The sequence below is a fragment of the Rhinoderma darwinii genome, chromosome 2 (genome assembly GCF_050947455.1).
Source record: "Rhinoderma darwinii isolate aRhiDar2 chromosome 2, aRhiDar2.hap1, whole genome shotgun sequence".
Classification (NCBI taxonomy): Eukaryota; Metazoa; Chordata; class Amphibia; order Anura; family Rhinodermatidae; genus Rhinoderma; species Rhinoderma darwinii.
In genome coordinates this window covers 479,076,518-479,093,282 of record NC_134688.1, presented here as the reverse complement: position 1 = coordinate 479,093,282, position 16,765 = coordinate 479,076,518, and the positions used below count along the sequence as shown (strand labels likewise).

Here is a 16,765-nt window from a genome sequence, read left to right as displayed (position 1 = left end):
CTAAGCCTCTTACGGATCTTACTCGCAAAGGTGCTGATCTCCTCCACTGGCCTCCGGAGGCGGTCCAGGCTTTTGAGGTCCTTAAGAAGTTCTTTATCTCGGCTCCAGTGCTGATTCAGCCTAACCAAATGGAGCCATTTATCATGGAGGTTGATGCCTCCGAGGTGGGAGTGGGTGCTGTCTTGTCCCAGGGTACCAGGTCCCTCACCCATCTCCGTCCCTGTGCCTACTTCTCCAGGAAGTTCTCGCCCACTGAGAGTAACTATGACATTGGCAACCGCGAACTCTAAGCCATTAAATGGGCATTTGAAGAGTGGCGCCACTTCCTGGAGGGGGCAAGGCACCAGGTAACGGTCCTTACTGACCACAAGAATCTGGTTTTCCTAGAATCTGCCCGGAGGCTAAACCCGAGACAAGCTCGATGGGAATTGTTTTTTACTAGATTCAACTTTTTGGTCACCTATACGGCTGGGTCTAAAAATATTAAAGCTGATGCACTGTCGCGTAGCTTCGTGGCCAGCCCTCCTTCGGAGGAAGATCCTGCTTGTGTTTTGCCCCCAGGTATAATCATTTCCTCTGTTGGTTCTGACTTAGTCTCCAAAATTGCGGCTGATCAAGGTTCAGCTCCCGGGAACCTTCCTGAGAACAAGCTGTTTGTTCCCCTGCAATTACGGCTAAGGGTACTCAGGGAAAATCATGACTCTGCACTATCTGGCCATCCAGGCATCCTGGGTACCAAACACCTCATTGCCAGAAACTATTGGTGGCCTGGGTTGCCTTAAGACTTTAAAGGGAATGTGTCGCAAATTAAACCTTTTTTTTTTAAGTGTCGTTACTTATTTCTATTATATTTTTTAAGTTTTTTGCTGTATTTTTTTTTTTTTCCGTATGGTGGAAAGTATTAAAAATTAAATAATAATTTGACATGTTTTCCAATGTTGGCCACCAGGGGGAGCACTTCCCAGAATTACAGCAAGTTGAATAAGGCAAAGCAACCTGACTCACAGCTGCTGTAAATGTGGGAGGGAACCTCACCCCCCCTCTCACAAGCCAGGTAAAGGTGTCTTCAAATTGCTAAGCAGTGTCCGGCAGCCATATTGGGTGTGATTCTGCAGCTGGAAGAAGTTCTAGGACACACCAAAAGGCTAAGTGTATGCTCACACGTTTACTAAACAAAGGGAAAACCGATCCTGATTTTCAGCCATTTTTTAATCAAACTTGCGTTTTTTAACGGCCGTTTTTGGAGCTGTTTTTCTATAAAGTCAATGAAAAACGGCTACAAAAACGTCCCAAGAAGTGATGTGCACTTCATTTTGGTCGGGCGTCTTTTTACGTGCCGTTTTTGGAAAACTACCACGTAAAAAACGCCCTGTCGGAACAGAACGCCGTATTTCGGGGGGGGGGGGGGCGTTTCGGGGGGGGCCGTCGGGGGAGGGGGGCCGTTTCAGTGGGGGGGGCTTCGGGTGGGGGGGCCCGTCCGGGGTCACGAGAGCGGGAGTCTGTGAGGTAGAGAGTGGGACATGCAGAGACACACATCTTACCTGCAGTGCAGCTTGTCTTCAAGATGGCGCCTGCTCTCTCCCTGCAAACAGCTGCTCTGCTCTGTGTGACTCTGACCTGCGTCTGCGCAGGACAGAGCCATAGTGCAAAGTCAATGGGACGGCTCCCGTTCATTGACTCCTATGCACTGTAGCTGCCGTATTCCATCTCTGTATGTGTCGTTAATCGACACATACAGAGATGAAAAACAAAATGGCAGCCCCCATAGTGAAGTAAAAGTTAGAAAAAAGTAAAAAACAAACACACACATAAATAAAAGATTTTATAATAAAACACTAAATGCAAATTGATATAAAATTTTTTTTTTCGTGACACCTTTCCTTTAAGGCCTACATCGCCGCTTGTGAAATTTGTGTTCACACTCCCAGGTCTCGACCAGCGGGCTTACTATGTTCTTTGCCCATTCCCCAGAGACCTTGGACACATATCTCCATGGATTTTATCACCGATCTGCCTCCATCTCAAGGCAAGTCGGTGGTGTGGGTTGTAGTAGACCGCTTCAGTAAGATGCGCCACTTTGTGCTCCTGAAGAAACTACCCAATGCTAAGACGTGAGCTAACTTGTTTGTCAAACACATCCTGCGTCTCCATGGGGTCCCTGTCAATATTGTTTCTGACTGAGGGATACAATTTGTTTCATTGTTTTGGAGAGCTTTCTGTAAAAAGTTGGAGATTGATCTGTCCTTCTCCTCGGCCTTCCATCCTGAAACTAATCGCCAAACCGAGAGGACTAATCAGTCTCTAGAACAATATTTAAGGTGTTTTATCTCTGACTGTCAATATGATTGGGTCTCCTTCATTTCCCTCGCCGAATTTTCCCTTAATAACCGGGTCAGTAACTCGTCAGGGGTCTCCCCCTTTTTCTGTAATTTTGGGTTTAATCCACGGTTCTCTTCCGTTTCACCTGGTGGTTCCAACAATCCCGAGGTAGATGTCGTTCTGTGCACAGTCTGGGCCCAGGTTCAGAAGAACCTTGAGGCGTCCCAGAGCATACAAAAGACTCAGGCAGATTGAAGACGTTCTGCTAACAAGGGGTTAGTGGTCGGGGATCTGGTGTGGCTGTCTTCAAAAAATTTGCACCTTAAAGTCCCGTCCCAAAAATTTGCTCCCCGGTATATAGGGCCGTACAAGGTCATTGAGGTCCTTAAACCTGTCTCCTTCCGACTGGAGTTACCCCCGTCTTTTCGAATACACAACGTGTTTCATGCCTCCCTCCTGAAACGCTGCTCCTCGTCCTTGGCTACCTCGAGGAAAGCTCCGGTCCCTGTTCTCACCCCTGAAGGGGTAGAATTCGAGGTGTCCAAGATTGTGGACAGCAGGATGGTCCAAGGCTCCCTCCAGTACCTGGTCCATTGGAGAGGATACGGGCCTGAGGAGAGGACTTGGGTACCCGCCCAGGATGTTCACGCTGGGGTATTGCTCAGAAGGTTCCACCTTCGGTTCCCCAATAAGCCAGGTCCACCTAGAAAGGGTCCAGTAGCCCCTCATAAAAGGGGGGGGGGTACTGTAAAGGATCTGCCAGACACAGCTTCTGTGTCGACGCCCGTGGTTAACCAGTCTGCATCTGCTCCTAGGTCTGATAGAGTGACTTGATCTGCTACCACTCAGGCTGGTAGGCTTAGGAGTGGGAGAACCTATCACAGCCTGGCTAGACGGTTCTAGCTCCCGCCCTCGGTCTATTTGTACCTTCATTTCCTGCTTGTCTTTGCCTGTGATTCTTTCCTGTTTCCTGGCTCTGCTGCTCCTGCTATTATTATTGACCTTGCTTCTTTTTGACCCTGGCTTTACTGACTACTCTCCTGCTCTGCGTTTGGTACCTCGTACACTCCTGGTTTGACTCGGCTTGTTCACTACTCCTGTTGCTCACGGTGTTGCCGTGGGCAACTGCCCCGTTTCCCTTAGCTTCTGTGTACCCTTGTCTGTTTGTCTGTCGTGCACATATTGAGCGTAGGGACCGTCGCCCAGTTGTACGCCGTCGCCTAGGACGTGCCGTGCAAGTAGGCAGGAACTGAGTGGCGGGTAGATTAGGGCTCACCTGTCGGTCTCCCTACCCCGTCATTACAGGTATCTTTGGTCATCTTGGCCTTGGTTTTATTCAGTACTGGTGATATTTGTTGCTTGTGGAGTGGATAGTGTTATTATTTGGTAACTGTGTGACTATAATTTAGAGGTGTATAATCATACATAGAATGACTAACAATGCCACTGAGGCCCACGCAAAAAGCGTGATGGGGGGGGGGGGGGGGGGGAAGGTTTCACTAGGTGCAAACTTTGCCCTAGGGACCTTAGGGCTCTAGTTACGCCCCTACGTATTACTTGTCACAGTGGGACTGAGCCATGATGGGACGCGTCCACAGCGACTTCCTGAGATGATTTTGTTTTGTCCCATGTGACTGGCGAAGTTATTAGAAGTTAAAATCATATTGTGGTGCGGTTTATCAAACAAAATATCTGCTGCTGAAGATAGTCGTTCATACTTACCCCCTCCTTCCTCTATGTGACGCTGCAGCCTCTCATTGGCCTGTGATTGGCTGCAGCGGTCGGTCACATGGGATGTAACATCATCCCAGGAGGCCGAACTGCAGGAGTTAGAAGGGCGTTTTGGGTATGATTTATTTTAATTTTTCCGGAGTTGTGACTTTTGCGGCGTGAACTCTGCGATTACGGCGCAAAAGTCGCAACACTTGTTTTTCTGTTGCAGGTTTTGCATTCCCTTTGAATTCAATGGGTGAAACCCGCTACGGAAAATCAACAAAAAGCGCAGCATAAATTGACATGCTGCGGAATTAAATTCTGCACCGCTGGTTAATTTATTAACGATGACGCTGCGTTTTGTTTCCGATGCGTCGGCATGAGGTTTACTAAATCTGGTCCACTTTGCTGCTACTGTAAACACTGCGAAATTTCCACGCACAATTCCGTTTCGGAAATTCTGCAGCGTTTATGCTACAAGTGTATTTAAGCGTTGCAGTTGGGATGTGTGTATGACGGCATAAAAAAAACTGCATCCGAAAACTGCATGCGTGATACCCCTGCTGCCCCTGCTCATCCTCCGTACACACGGTAACTGATGACATCATCCACTGATGACATCATCCACTTCTACAATTCGCAAATTTTTTCTTGTAAACTAAATTTTAAAAAAAACAGTCACCGACAAAGCTCAAATTTATTTTCTTCTCATAAAGACAAGTTTATGACGTCGGAATATCTGCAGGTTGGAGCAGGATTTATGGTTGTTCCTGGGTTTTTCTCCACATTTTCTAAAATGTAGTGATTTCATCTTTCTCCGTCTTGTTCAACTGGAAGCTTTTCAGCTGCGGTTTCTCTTTGGTGTAAGGTAGAGGTGCAAATATACTCAGATGACAGAACTGATCCTTTCCAAGACGGACCTGAGGAGAGACGGGGACACGTTACATGGCAGGAAAGTGTTCAGCGCACTCTGAGGGTAGGAACACACGAGGCAAAAACACTACGGATTTACCCCAACGGATTTCATTGCGGAGAATTTGCAGCGTAATCCAGAAGAAGCAGAGACGATGAGATCTCATCCACACACAGCGGAAAAAATCAGCCGAAAAAAGCTCATAAATTGACCTGCACGTGTTTTAAGCCGCAGCATGTGAATTTATGCTGCGGAGTCTCTGCACCTCTGTTGCAGGTTTTCCCCATTGAATTCAATGGGAGGTAAATTCCGCAACAAAGAGCCATGTGTTGCGACTGCAATAAATAAAAAAAAAATGGCAAAGGAAAAGAAAAAAAGTTTTGAATTTAGATTAATAAAAACGTTGCTATTTACCCCCGGCCGTAGTCCTGGAGACGCGATGCTCTGCACTGAGCGCAGCCCGGCCTCCTGGGATGACGTTTCGAGTGGTCACATGGACTTCATTGTCATCCCAGGAGGCCGGGCTGAGCTCAGTGAAGAGGATCGCGCCACTAGGGCTACGGCCGGGGGTGGGTATAAACGTTTTTTTTTTTTATTCCTGCGGGATTTTGTCAGCGGACATGCTGCCCGAAAACCTGCACCACAATTTTGTGCGGATTTTCGGACAGAACTCCCTGTGGCTTCCAGGGCGGATATGCTGGTTCTTTTATACAGCCCATCCCCCCAGTGCGTTCACACCCTTAGGGCACATTCAGAAGTGGCAGAAGTTTTCCCGCTGAGGATTTTGCCGCAAATACACAATGAATCTGCAGCAATATTAGCACATTTGAGGGTTTGTCGTGGTCGGATTTTGCAGTGGACTGAATGTAGATTTGCATTGCAAAGGCTGAAATGTGCAGTGAAAAGCCGCTGCTTCTCCGCAACAAACTGCGCATTCTGCGAAATGCAAATTCTGCACCGTAATATTTTCCACAGTTGTTTTCCGCAACTTCTGCACCAACTTAACTAGAAAGCTCTAGAAACAGGAAAAAATTTCTGCTCCGAAATGTTTGCTCTGCGTGTCCGCAGTGGAATCCGCAGCAAATCCGCCACGTCTGAACGTGCCCTTAGTGTGTGATCTGGATACCGCTAAACCGAGCTCATGTGATGTTCGATCAACTTTTTATTTTCTAGCAGCATGTGTAATATAAATATGTTTTGTAATCTACTTTATTAATGAATTTGGGCTCCTTTTTGTGTTAATTGTGTTTTAAATGGCCACTCTGACACTTTTCTACCACATTTTATTTCTTGTCTCCTGTTGCTAGCAGAAATCCGTACACCGTGTGAATGTATCAATGTACGAATTCTGCTGCCTATGAGTACGGGTGGGTGGTGGCCCCATCCTGACGTCAGGAAGGTCTCTCTGCCTCTATACACTACACAGTTCATGGAAGAGACTGTGCGCACTGGTCTCTGTGATTCTCCCCCTGTCTCAGGACACTGTAATCTGAGCTGCTAATTAGCATCAGATAAGACTAGGACTGCTCCGTCCGTCCCCCCCAATCACCCTGCCATCCTGTCTTATCTTCCCTGCACTTGCCAGGGAAAGTGAAAAGAAAAACTCTGATTTTCTTTCCTCTGGAGTGTGCAGAGATATTTACATCTCTGTATATAATGTGTTGGGCTGTGCATAGCTCAGTGCTCGCTCACAGTATTGTAATGATCACCTCAGAGTTCACTACAGACAAATCGTAACATCACTCACAGTAAGACACGCCCCTAGACACGCCCCCAGCAACTGCTAGAATCAGGGAGTGTGAGAAAATAGATGTGGATGGTTTCACAAGAAAAAAAACTGCATAAAAGGTACTTTGAAGTGAAAAAAATTGCTAGGAGTCATGTATTCACATAGAGGGACATAATAGCAGTTTCAATTGTTTTTTTTTTTCAAAAGCCTCGTTCACACAGTACAGATTTGCTGCAGATTTTACATGTATTTTTTAAGCCAAGACCAGGAACGGAACGTAAACAGAAGAAATATGTGAAGGAAGAACTTAAAGTGTCTCCTCTACTGGATCCAATTCTGATTTTGTCTGAAAAATGCAAAACCTGCAGCAAATCTGTACTGTGTGAACAAGGCCTTATCCCTGAATATTCCTTCTACCCCTCCGCATGGTTCGGCTTTGTAGATCTGTTACCTTTACAAGGTAGTTTGTTCCAGCAACGACTTGACTTATATACTTGACAGCCTGAAAAGTTTTGGCATTGACCCCGGACTTTTTCAGAAACTCGCATTTTACCTGATGAGACAAAGACAGAGCAGGGAAGAGCAGTGAGGACGCTGATCACAAGAGCTTACAATCTATGAGGAAGAAGAGGAGTGAGGACGCTGATCACAAGAGCTTACAATCTATGAGGAAATAGTGGAGAAGAGGAGTGAGGACGCTGATCACAAGAGCTTACAATCTATGAGGAAATAGTGGAGAAGAGGAGTGAGGACACTGATCACAAGAGCTTACAATCTATGAGGAAGAAGAGGAGTGAGGACGCTGGTCACAAGAGCTTACAATCTATGAGGAAGAAGAGGAGCGAGGACGCTGATCACAAGATCTTACAATCTATGAGGAAATTGTGAAGAGGAGTGAGGACACTGATCACAAGAGCTTACAATCTATGAGGAAGAAGAGGAGTGAGGACGCTGATCACAAGATCTTACAATCTATGAGGAAATTGTGAAGAGGAGTGAGGACACTGATCACAAGAGCTTACAATCTATGAGGAAGAAGAGGAGTGAGGACGCTGATCACAAGATCTTACAATCTATGAGGAAGAAGAGTGAGGACGCTGATCACAAGATCTTACAATCTATGAGGAAATTGTGAAGAGGAGTGAGGACACTGATCACAAGAGCTTACAATCTATGAGAAAATAGAGGAGAAGAGGACGCTAATCACAAGAGCTTACAATCTATGAGGGAGAAGACGACCGAGGACTCTGATCACAAGAGCTTACAATCTGAGGATATAGAGGTGACACAATATGTATAGTTCTTGTTCAGTACATCGCTCCTCCATCTTGATGTGACAGACATGAAGTGTATTGGGGTGCAAGGAGTGTGGGGGACACTGCTGAATGAGGGGTTTGGGTTCTGATGTATAATGTAATAGGGGACACGGGAAAGGGCCGGTCTAATAAGATGTGATTTCAGGGCTCGGTTAGAACTGTGGATGTTGGGAATGAATCTGATTGTCTGGGGTAGCGCATTCCAGAGGACGGTGCAGCACGAGAGAAATCCTGGAGACGGGAGGTTTGGATAATGGGGGATATCAGTCTTAGATCGCTGTCAGAACGTCGAGCACCGGTGGGTGTGTAGACAGATGAGAAAGGAGATGCAGCCCTGTAGACATACTTCCCAACTTTCAAGTACAACAAAGAGGGACAACCAATTCGGCACGGGTAACAGCAATTTTTTTTCTGTTTAAGTCGCGCCTCTAATCCCACCCAATCCCCACCCATACACACCCGGTTCAGCCCACATAGTTCCCTGCTCCCATAGTGCCTCCCACACAGTATAAGGGCTGATTCAGACGAACGTGGCGTTTTTGCTCACGCAAAACACGCAGCATTTTGCCTGCGCAAAAGCCACTTGACAGCTCCGTGTGGCAGCATCATATGATCATATGATCATCAGCCGCCATCATTAGGACACGCCATTTGGATGTTTGTAAACAGAAAAGCCTGTGGTGCTTTTCTGTTTACATTCATCCTTTTGACTGCTGTTGCGCGAATAACGCGCGTTCCACGGAAGTGCTTCCGTGCGGCATGCATGGTTTTCACGCACCGATTGACTTCAATTGGTGCGTGATGCGCGAAAAACGCCGAGATATTGAACATGTCGCGCTTTTTACGCAGCGGACAAACGCTGTGCAAAAAGCACGGACTGTCTGTACTGCCCTATATACTTCTATTGGTCCATGCGAGCCGCGTGAAAACCACGCGGCCTGCACGGACGCAATTCACGTTCATGTGAATCGGCTAAATAGAAGCCCCCACACAGTATAATGCCCTCTATCTGCAACCATATAGCATAATGCCCCCATACAGTATAATGCCGCCACAGATTCTCCCATGCAGTATAATGCCCCCACAGATTATCCCATGTAGTATAATGCCCCCACAGATTCTCCTATGTAGTATAATGCCCACACAGTTGCCCCCATACAGTATAATGCCCACACAGTTGCCCCCCTACAGTATAATGCCCACAAAGATGTCCCCATACGGTATAATGCCCAAATTATCCCATACAGCATAATGCCCCACAGCTACCCCATGCAGCAAAATGCCCCCATAGCTGCCCCATACAGTATAATGCCCCCATACAGTATAATGCCCACAGATGCCCCATACAGTATAATGCCCCTATAGCCGCCCCATACAGTATAATGCCCCCAAACCTGCCCCTTGTGCCAGTGCCCGCATATAAAGTGCTAGTGCCCATGTAGATAGTGCCCATATATAGCACCCCAGTGTCCATGTTGATAGTGCCACAACCCCCTTGAAGATAGAGCAACCCCCTATATGTAGCGATACCCCCCTGTAGATAACGCCACTGGGACTCCCTCTAGGAGTGGAAACGCCAGTCAGAGCATAGGCCGGGGAATCCGCTCCTAGAGGGAAGCCCTGATGTCACTGTCCATATTTGGACAGTGATGTCAGTGGCTACTCCTTGTGCGGAATCCCCGTTGGTGACTCTGGCTGGGGATTCCTCCCCAGGAGGAGCCACTGACATCAATATCCATATGTGGACAGTGACCTCAGGCGTTTCCTGTAGGAGCGGAATCCCTGGCCAAATTATCAGCAACGGGGATTCCGCTCAAGGAGTAGCCTGTAACATCACTGCCCATATATGGACAGTGGAGTCAAGGGCTCCCCTGAGCACTGCGCTTAAAGTAGCGCCGTCCCAGGGCTCCTCCGCTCTGAACTAATTCTGAAGCAGGGAGCTGATGGTTGCCTGCTTCAAAATCGGGTTCAACTGTATCTGCGCCGTGAGGACGCAGATACAGTTGACAGCGGGATATAACCCCTGCGCCCGGGTAGCGCCTGTAATCCAGGACGGTTGGGAGGTATGCTGTAGACACGAGGCCACGTTCACACGTTGTGGATTCTGTGAGGTTTTAGGTGCAGATTAGCCCATTGAATTACGATATGCGGATGTTCACGTCTATTCGTGTCACCAATCAGTTTCATCTCAGGATTATTTTCATAGTCCAGGGCAGATTAGCCGGGGGCACAACCTGACTGTGAACAGCCACCAAGAGCAAAACTACAAATATTGTGGGGTGTTGGGGGCCCTGGTGCACATTACACACGTGAATGTCAGGATAAGTCTCTGCCCTGTTCTCTACCTGACTTTTAATTAGATAAATATTTGCACCTTTTACCCTTAAAAACATCTTCTGTTTATTGTGTGTTTTTTGGTGTCATGTAAAAAAAATATTGAATACATTTTACTTTTGTAAAAATTCTCATCCGACGTTTGTTCTTTTTGATGGCAGCTCTGTTCGTTTGATGGCAGCTATGTTCTCTACATTGATCAGTGCACGATCGGTAAGACTACGGTCAGCAGCCAGAGGGCGCTCTCTTTAATCTTCCAGGTCCTGTACAGCCCTTAGTCAGAGGAGCAGCGCAGAAGTAGGGAACGGTAGCAGGTCCAGTGTCTGGCACTGAAAGAGAGGGACTGTGGCTGTGGCTTCTGTGGGTAGGGGTACTGTGCTTGTTACTGCTCTAGTTCAGGCAACATAAAGGAGCACTCTGGGCAGAACCGATACTATTAGGGACTCATGATGGACCCAGTGTCTCCAATATTGTCATTGTTCTGCTCCTGTGAGGTCGCTCGTCCACATACATTTCTATCATGTCCTCAGCGCTTCTCCCAGTTTACACACGCCACCTGACAAAACCAGTCACTTTAATGGGTTCCATTGGTTTTTCATCATTTTGCTAGACAAACTAGTGCAGCAATCTGCGCCATTTTTTACCAGATCTCCTGACGCAGCCTCCAGCGCAGATGTGAACACAACCGGGTTCACAGATTTTTATACATATATAACACTGCAATAAAGTCACTGCACTTTCATCAAACTTTTGATATGTCATAGAGATCAGTGGTTTGGATCGGGGATGGTCCGGGTGCTGAGACCCCCATCGTTGCTGAAATGACGGTACAGGAGCGGTCAGCTGAGCGCTTTGCTCCTACGGCTTTTCGTCAGGCTGAAGACGGCTCATATAGAACATCTATGTTACCCGTCCTGAGCCTGACGAGTGGCACCGATCACAGCCGTAGGAACAAAGCGCTCAGCTGACCGCTCCTGCATCGTCATTTCAGCCACGATGGGGGTCTCAGCACCCAGAGCGCTCCCGATCCAAACTTTTTATATGACTCTATGACACATGAAAAGTTTGATGAAAGTGCAGTCACTCTATAAGACACTCTGGCCATAAAGAACAAACAATGTAACACAACAAAGATGATATTATCCCACGATGTTACTTACCGAGTTAACGACATCCTCTACTTCTGCATCGGCAGGTTTTTCATCACTGAATCCCCCAACTATATGTGGTGATACTACAACTCCACCTGTATCATAACCCCCGTCCATGGTCAGTGAGTGCGAGCTCCGCAGTCTGAACTAGGAATCCTACACTCTGCTTATATATCTATGGAGTGCACCACTCAACAAGGGGAGGGTTATCTTACATCTCTGGACACATATTCCTCCCTATCAGGGATTGTCTGTACCTGCGCGTCTCAGGGTGTGGTTACCGGGAAGAAGGAAGGAGGACAGGGGCTCGTATATTACTGACAGGGGAGAGATATCCAAAGTGTTCATGACTAGAAATGCTTCTTATTAATAGGAATCTATAATCTCTTCACAATATGCAGCTCTCTGTTATCAGCCTGTATCCTGCTCTCTGTTATCAGCCTGTATCCTGCTCTCTGTTATCAGCCTGTGTCCTGCTCTCTGTTATCGGCCTGTGTCCGGCTCTCTGTTATCAGCCTGTGTCCTGCTCTCTGTTATCAGCCTGTGTCCAGCTCTCTGTTATCAGCCTGTATATATCTCTCTGTTATCAGCCTGTATCCATCTCTCTGTTATCAGCCTGTATATATCTCTCTGTTATCAGCCTGTATCCATCTCTCTGTTATCAGCCTGTATCCAGCTCTCTGTTATCAGCCTGTATCCATCTCTCTGTTATCAGCCTGTATCCTGCTCTCTGTTATCAGCCTGTATCCCGCTCTCTGTTATCGGCCTGTGTCCGGCTCTCTGTTGTCGGCCTGTGTCCGGCTCTCTGTTGTCGGCCTGTGTCCGTCTCTCTGTTATCGGCCTGTGTCCGTCTCTCTGTTATCGGCCTGTGTCCGACTCTCTGTTATCGGCCTGTGTTCGGCTCTCTGTTGTCAGCCTGTATCCAGCTCTCTGTTATCAGCCTGTGTCCTGCTCTCTGTTATCGGACCTCTGTCCGGCTCTCTGTAATCGGACCTGTGTCCCGCTCTCTGTCGTCGGTCCTGTGTCCCGCTCTCTGTCGTCGGACCTGTGTCCCGCTCTCGGTCGTCGGACCTGTGTCCCGCTCTCGGTCGTCGGACCTGTGTCCCGCTCTCGGTCGTCGGACCTGTGTCCCGCTCTCTGTCGTCGGACCTGTGTCCCGCTCTCTGTCGTCGGCCTGTGTCCGGCTCTCTGTCATCGGCCTGTGTCCGGCTCTCTGTCATCGGCTTGTATCCTGTTATCCGCTGCCAGACGCTGCTCTCATTGGCGGAGTAGTCCGGTGGGTTCACAACCCGCTGGTCCTAACAATGTCTGCTGAAGAAAAAAACCCAAAAAACTCCCAAACCATCTCTAAAACTGCAAATATTGAGACAAACAAAAAGTTCCATTCTCTGGAAATCTTCCTTTGCTTTTCTTCATTGGGCAACAAAACCGCAGCCGATTGGTAGATAAAGCATTAACCTCATAGTTATCTGTCAGGCCACTGGGCCTATGTTCTCACCCTGTCCCTAAACATATTTACCCATCTAAGGCATATTTTTTAAAAGGTTTTTGAAGATAGCGGGAAACGTGAAGAAAATATAATTCAAGAAATACAAATCCAAAGATTGTGCCAGCCGTAAAGATGGTGGAGATGGGGTAATACTATGGGGTTGTTTTTCGGGGGTCGGCCGTTCACAAGGTCCACATAGATATGGGTTGGTTGGTTGGTTGGTTGGGTGGCTGGTTGGTTGGTTGGTTGGCTTGCTGGTTGGTCGGGGGAGTTTGGGGTGGAATATCTTGACTGGCTGCACAGAGTCCCGACCTCAACCCCATCCAACACCTTCCTTTAGTATGAACTAGATTGGAGATTACGAGCCCGGCCCCCTCCCCAACATCAGTGTCTGACCTCACACATGTTCTTCTGGATGAATGGGCAAAAATTCCCATGGTCCCCAAAATGTTGTAAAAAGTCCCCAGAAGAGCGGAAGATGTTTTATTGCAAAGAGGGGACTATGTCCAAATGTCCATAGATTTAGAATAGGACGTCATAAAAGCTCCTGTAGGTGTAATGTGGAGGTGTCCCAATACTTTTTTCCATATAGTAAATATGAGATAGATACAGGGAGACCCAAAAAAAAATAATGCAGCACGGTGTTGAGGAAGTCCTTGACCATTGACCCAGTATCCAAACGAAATATAAAATAAACTAAAACAGCAGCACTCCGGTGAGACGCTCTCCTCAACATTGAAATGACAACACCAAGAAGGACGAGCCGTAATGTTCTGCAAATCGGGGAAGTCGCCGGTGTCGCAAAGATCTGCAAATGATCAAGCACCCGCTCCAATCGGTGGGGGGGGGGGGGGGGGTGATAAATAATTTCCACTACGATCCTATCCTGGAATGGCCTCTGAATGATGCAAAGTCCAGACTAAAAGAAAATGGTGATAAAATCTTCCCTCAATGTCTTATACCTGGGAATTATACAAAGCGTTAATGAATAATCTGCAAAACAAACATAAAACAATTCTACATTCCTATATATCCTATAGACAGTGTATATATATCTAGCTAGCTCTCTATATGTTTCTTCAATGCAATGTGCCCCCCCCCCCAATCACATGGGGCTGTGGCCTTCAGTCATCATAAAGAGAACACATATATATATTTATCACATGATTTATCGTTTTGTTTTTACGGCGTCCATCAGGCGGTAAAAACGACATATTCACCTTATTCTACAGGTTGATGCGATTACGGCGACACCAAATTTCTATGTTTTGTTTCGCTTTATGTTTAAAAAAATAAAATGTTGTGTCATTTTCTGAGAGCCAGAACTTTTTTTATTTTTCTATTAATTTAGAGGTGTGAGGGCTTAAATTTTGTGCGTCAATTACAGCGGTGGACATACTGTTTATACTGCGCATGCTCCGACTAAGATGCAGGAATGCGCGCGCGTTCACTACACTAAGGGGCCAGGCATGAACTCGCCGAGTACGTCCACATTCAGCAGGGAGGGACGGGGGGTTGAAGAGGGCAATGATGTGCTAGCATTTTGGCACAATAGACACGACCTCGCTGCACCGAAATGCTAATTTGCATAAACATAATAAAAGTGATTTTAATGCAAAGCAGGCGCCCTGGGGAACGAGGAAAACACATTTAAAATCAGGTTAGCATGAACTATATTAGCATACTACTAGTTCAAAATGAAGTTCTGGTGACAGACTCCCTTTGAGTTCAAGAAATTCCAGTACTTCAATCCAGAAAGTATTAATAAGTGGACACTCCCAGAACATATGCAAGAAAGAGCCATCAGCTCCCTGGCAAGGTGGACAGACGAGGGGTAGGTACACGTCCTATTCTAAATAATTTGTAAGAGATTTGGTGAAAACATTTTAATTGAATAAGTTGTTCTCTTGCAGATATTAAAGGGCCTGTTAGAGCAGATAGCATTTCCTTATGATCGTCAGTAGATACAGAGGAAAGGGTCGGAGACCAGTGGTCCAGGGCTCTATCAAGTTTATTGGAAGATACTGTCAGCAGCCGTCTATAAAGCACAAATAATGGTTTAGCCAACGTCTCCGGTGTCACCCAATCCTCCACCGGGTATGTGCATAATCTAACCTTATATCCTGCAAATTGTGACCAAAGCGCGTGTCTGAGCTGGAAATACCGGAACCTGAGATGGGTCGGGATCTGGTATTTAGTCCTAAATTGTGTAAAGGTAGCTACTTTATTTTTTTAATGGAGTCCACTGCCTGGAGGATCGCAGACTTAGTTTGCTGCCAGATGTACATAAATGTCCCAAATGAAGAGTTAGCTGCCGGGAATTGAGTCATGGCTGGCACAGGAAGAGGAACTCGAGGATACTGGCCGTACACAACGTAGAAAGGAGACGAGGCAGTAGACTCACTTGTATGATTGTTGTAAGAGAATTCCGAAAAAAGCAGGAGTTGTACCCAATTGTCATGTTGGGTGGAAACTAAATGACGAAAATAATTCTCTAAAATTGGATTGGTCATCTCCATTTGACCATTGGACTGCGAGTGATAGGTGGAAGAGAAGTCCAGCTTTACATCTGGCAGGTTGCACAGAGCTTTCCGGAACATGGACGTAAACTGAACACCCCGATCCGAGACAATATGAAGTCCGTGCAGACAGAAGATGTGCAGAATGAATATATTTGCCAGGCGAGGAGCAGACGGAAGAGCAGTCAACGGAACAAAATGTGCCATTTTAGAGAAACGATCCACTACTACCCAGACCTTAGTACATCCAGCTGAGGGGGGAAGGTCTGCAATGTAGTCCATAGTGATATGCTGCCAAGGGGCATCAGGGACAGGCAGGGGTAAGAGCAGACCAGCAGGTTTGGAGCGCGTGGACTTGTTCGAGGCACAGTTCGTGCATGAGGAGACGTAGTCCGCAACATCTCTAAGCAGAATGAGCCACCTTTAATGACTAGCTATCAAGTCCTGTGGCTGACGGACACCAGAGTGCCCAGTCAGTTTGGAGATGTGTCCCCAGTGGAGAATTCTCTTCCTGTCTGCAAGACGAACAAAAGTTTTTCCATGAGGAATGTCTCTAATTTTCAGAGGGATAGCGGCATTAATCCTAGAAGGATCTATGATATATTGAGGAGTTTCCTCAATGATGATGGTTGCATGCCATGAATAAGGACATGAGACGTGTCAGAAACGCGTAGGCACCATTAAACAGGTTAAACTTTGATCCTCTACCATCACTCATCTCTGTACTCTGCTATACTACTGAACTATCCTATCAAGTTCTTTTAATTTATTGCATCAATAAAATTGGAACAGGAGTTCCTTTTTACTCACACTCAGCGCTGGATCTTGGCTCTACTTTTTCTCTTGAGGATTTAGTCGTTGTGCCGACTGTAGGTATGTGAGGTTCTTGTGATCTGTATATATGAAATTAGGGTGAATAGCACCTTCCAGCAAGTGTCCCTACTCCTCTAAGGCAGGAGAGAATAATTTTGCAAAGAAGCCACAAGCCAAAATCTTTCATTTAGAATTTCTTTGACATAGTATTGCTTCAGGACGAACGAAAGACACATCCACCTGCAGAAAGATGTGCCGAGATTCATCAGGGTGATGGAGCACTGAGGCTTAAGTGAAAGCGCTCTTGAGGTTGGTAAATGCTGCCTGTGCCTCCGGAGACCAAACCTTTGCGTTCACCCCCTTCTTAGTGAGGGCAGAGATTGGAGCAGTCAGAGACGAGGAGTTCGGGATAAATTGCCGGTATAAGTTTGCGAATTCCAAGAATTGTTCTATAGACCGAAGACCCTGT

General features: G+C 46.8%; 1 protein-coding gene across 1 annotated transcript; it reads right to left on the bottom strand.

The window, feature by feature from the left end:
* Positions 1-4,823: 4,823 nt before the first annotated feature.
* Positions 4,824-11,592, bottom strand: LOC142741931 (stefin-C-like). Its single transcript, XM_075851253.1, has 3 exons — positions 11,485-11,592; positions 7,126-7,227; positions 4,824-4,952 (listed from the first exon to the last, which is right to left on the bottom strand). Exons 1-3 carry the CDS (start codon positions 11,590-11,592, stop codon positions 4,824-4,826), a joined length of 339 nt encoding a protein of 112 aa, XP_075707368.1.
* Between the last annotated feature and the right edge of the window lie 5,173 nt (positions 11,593-16,765).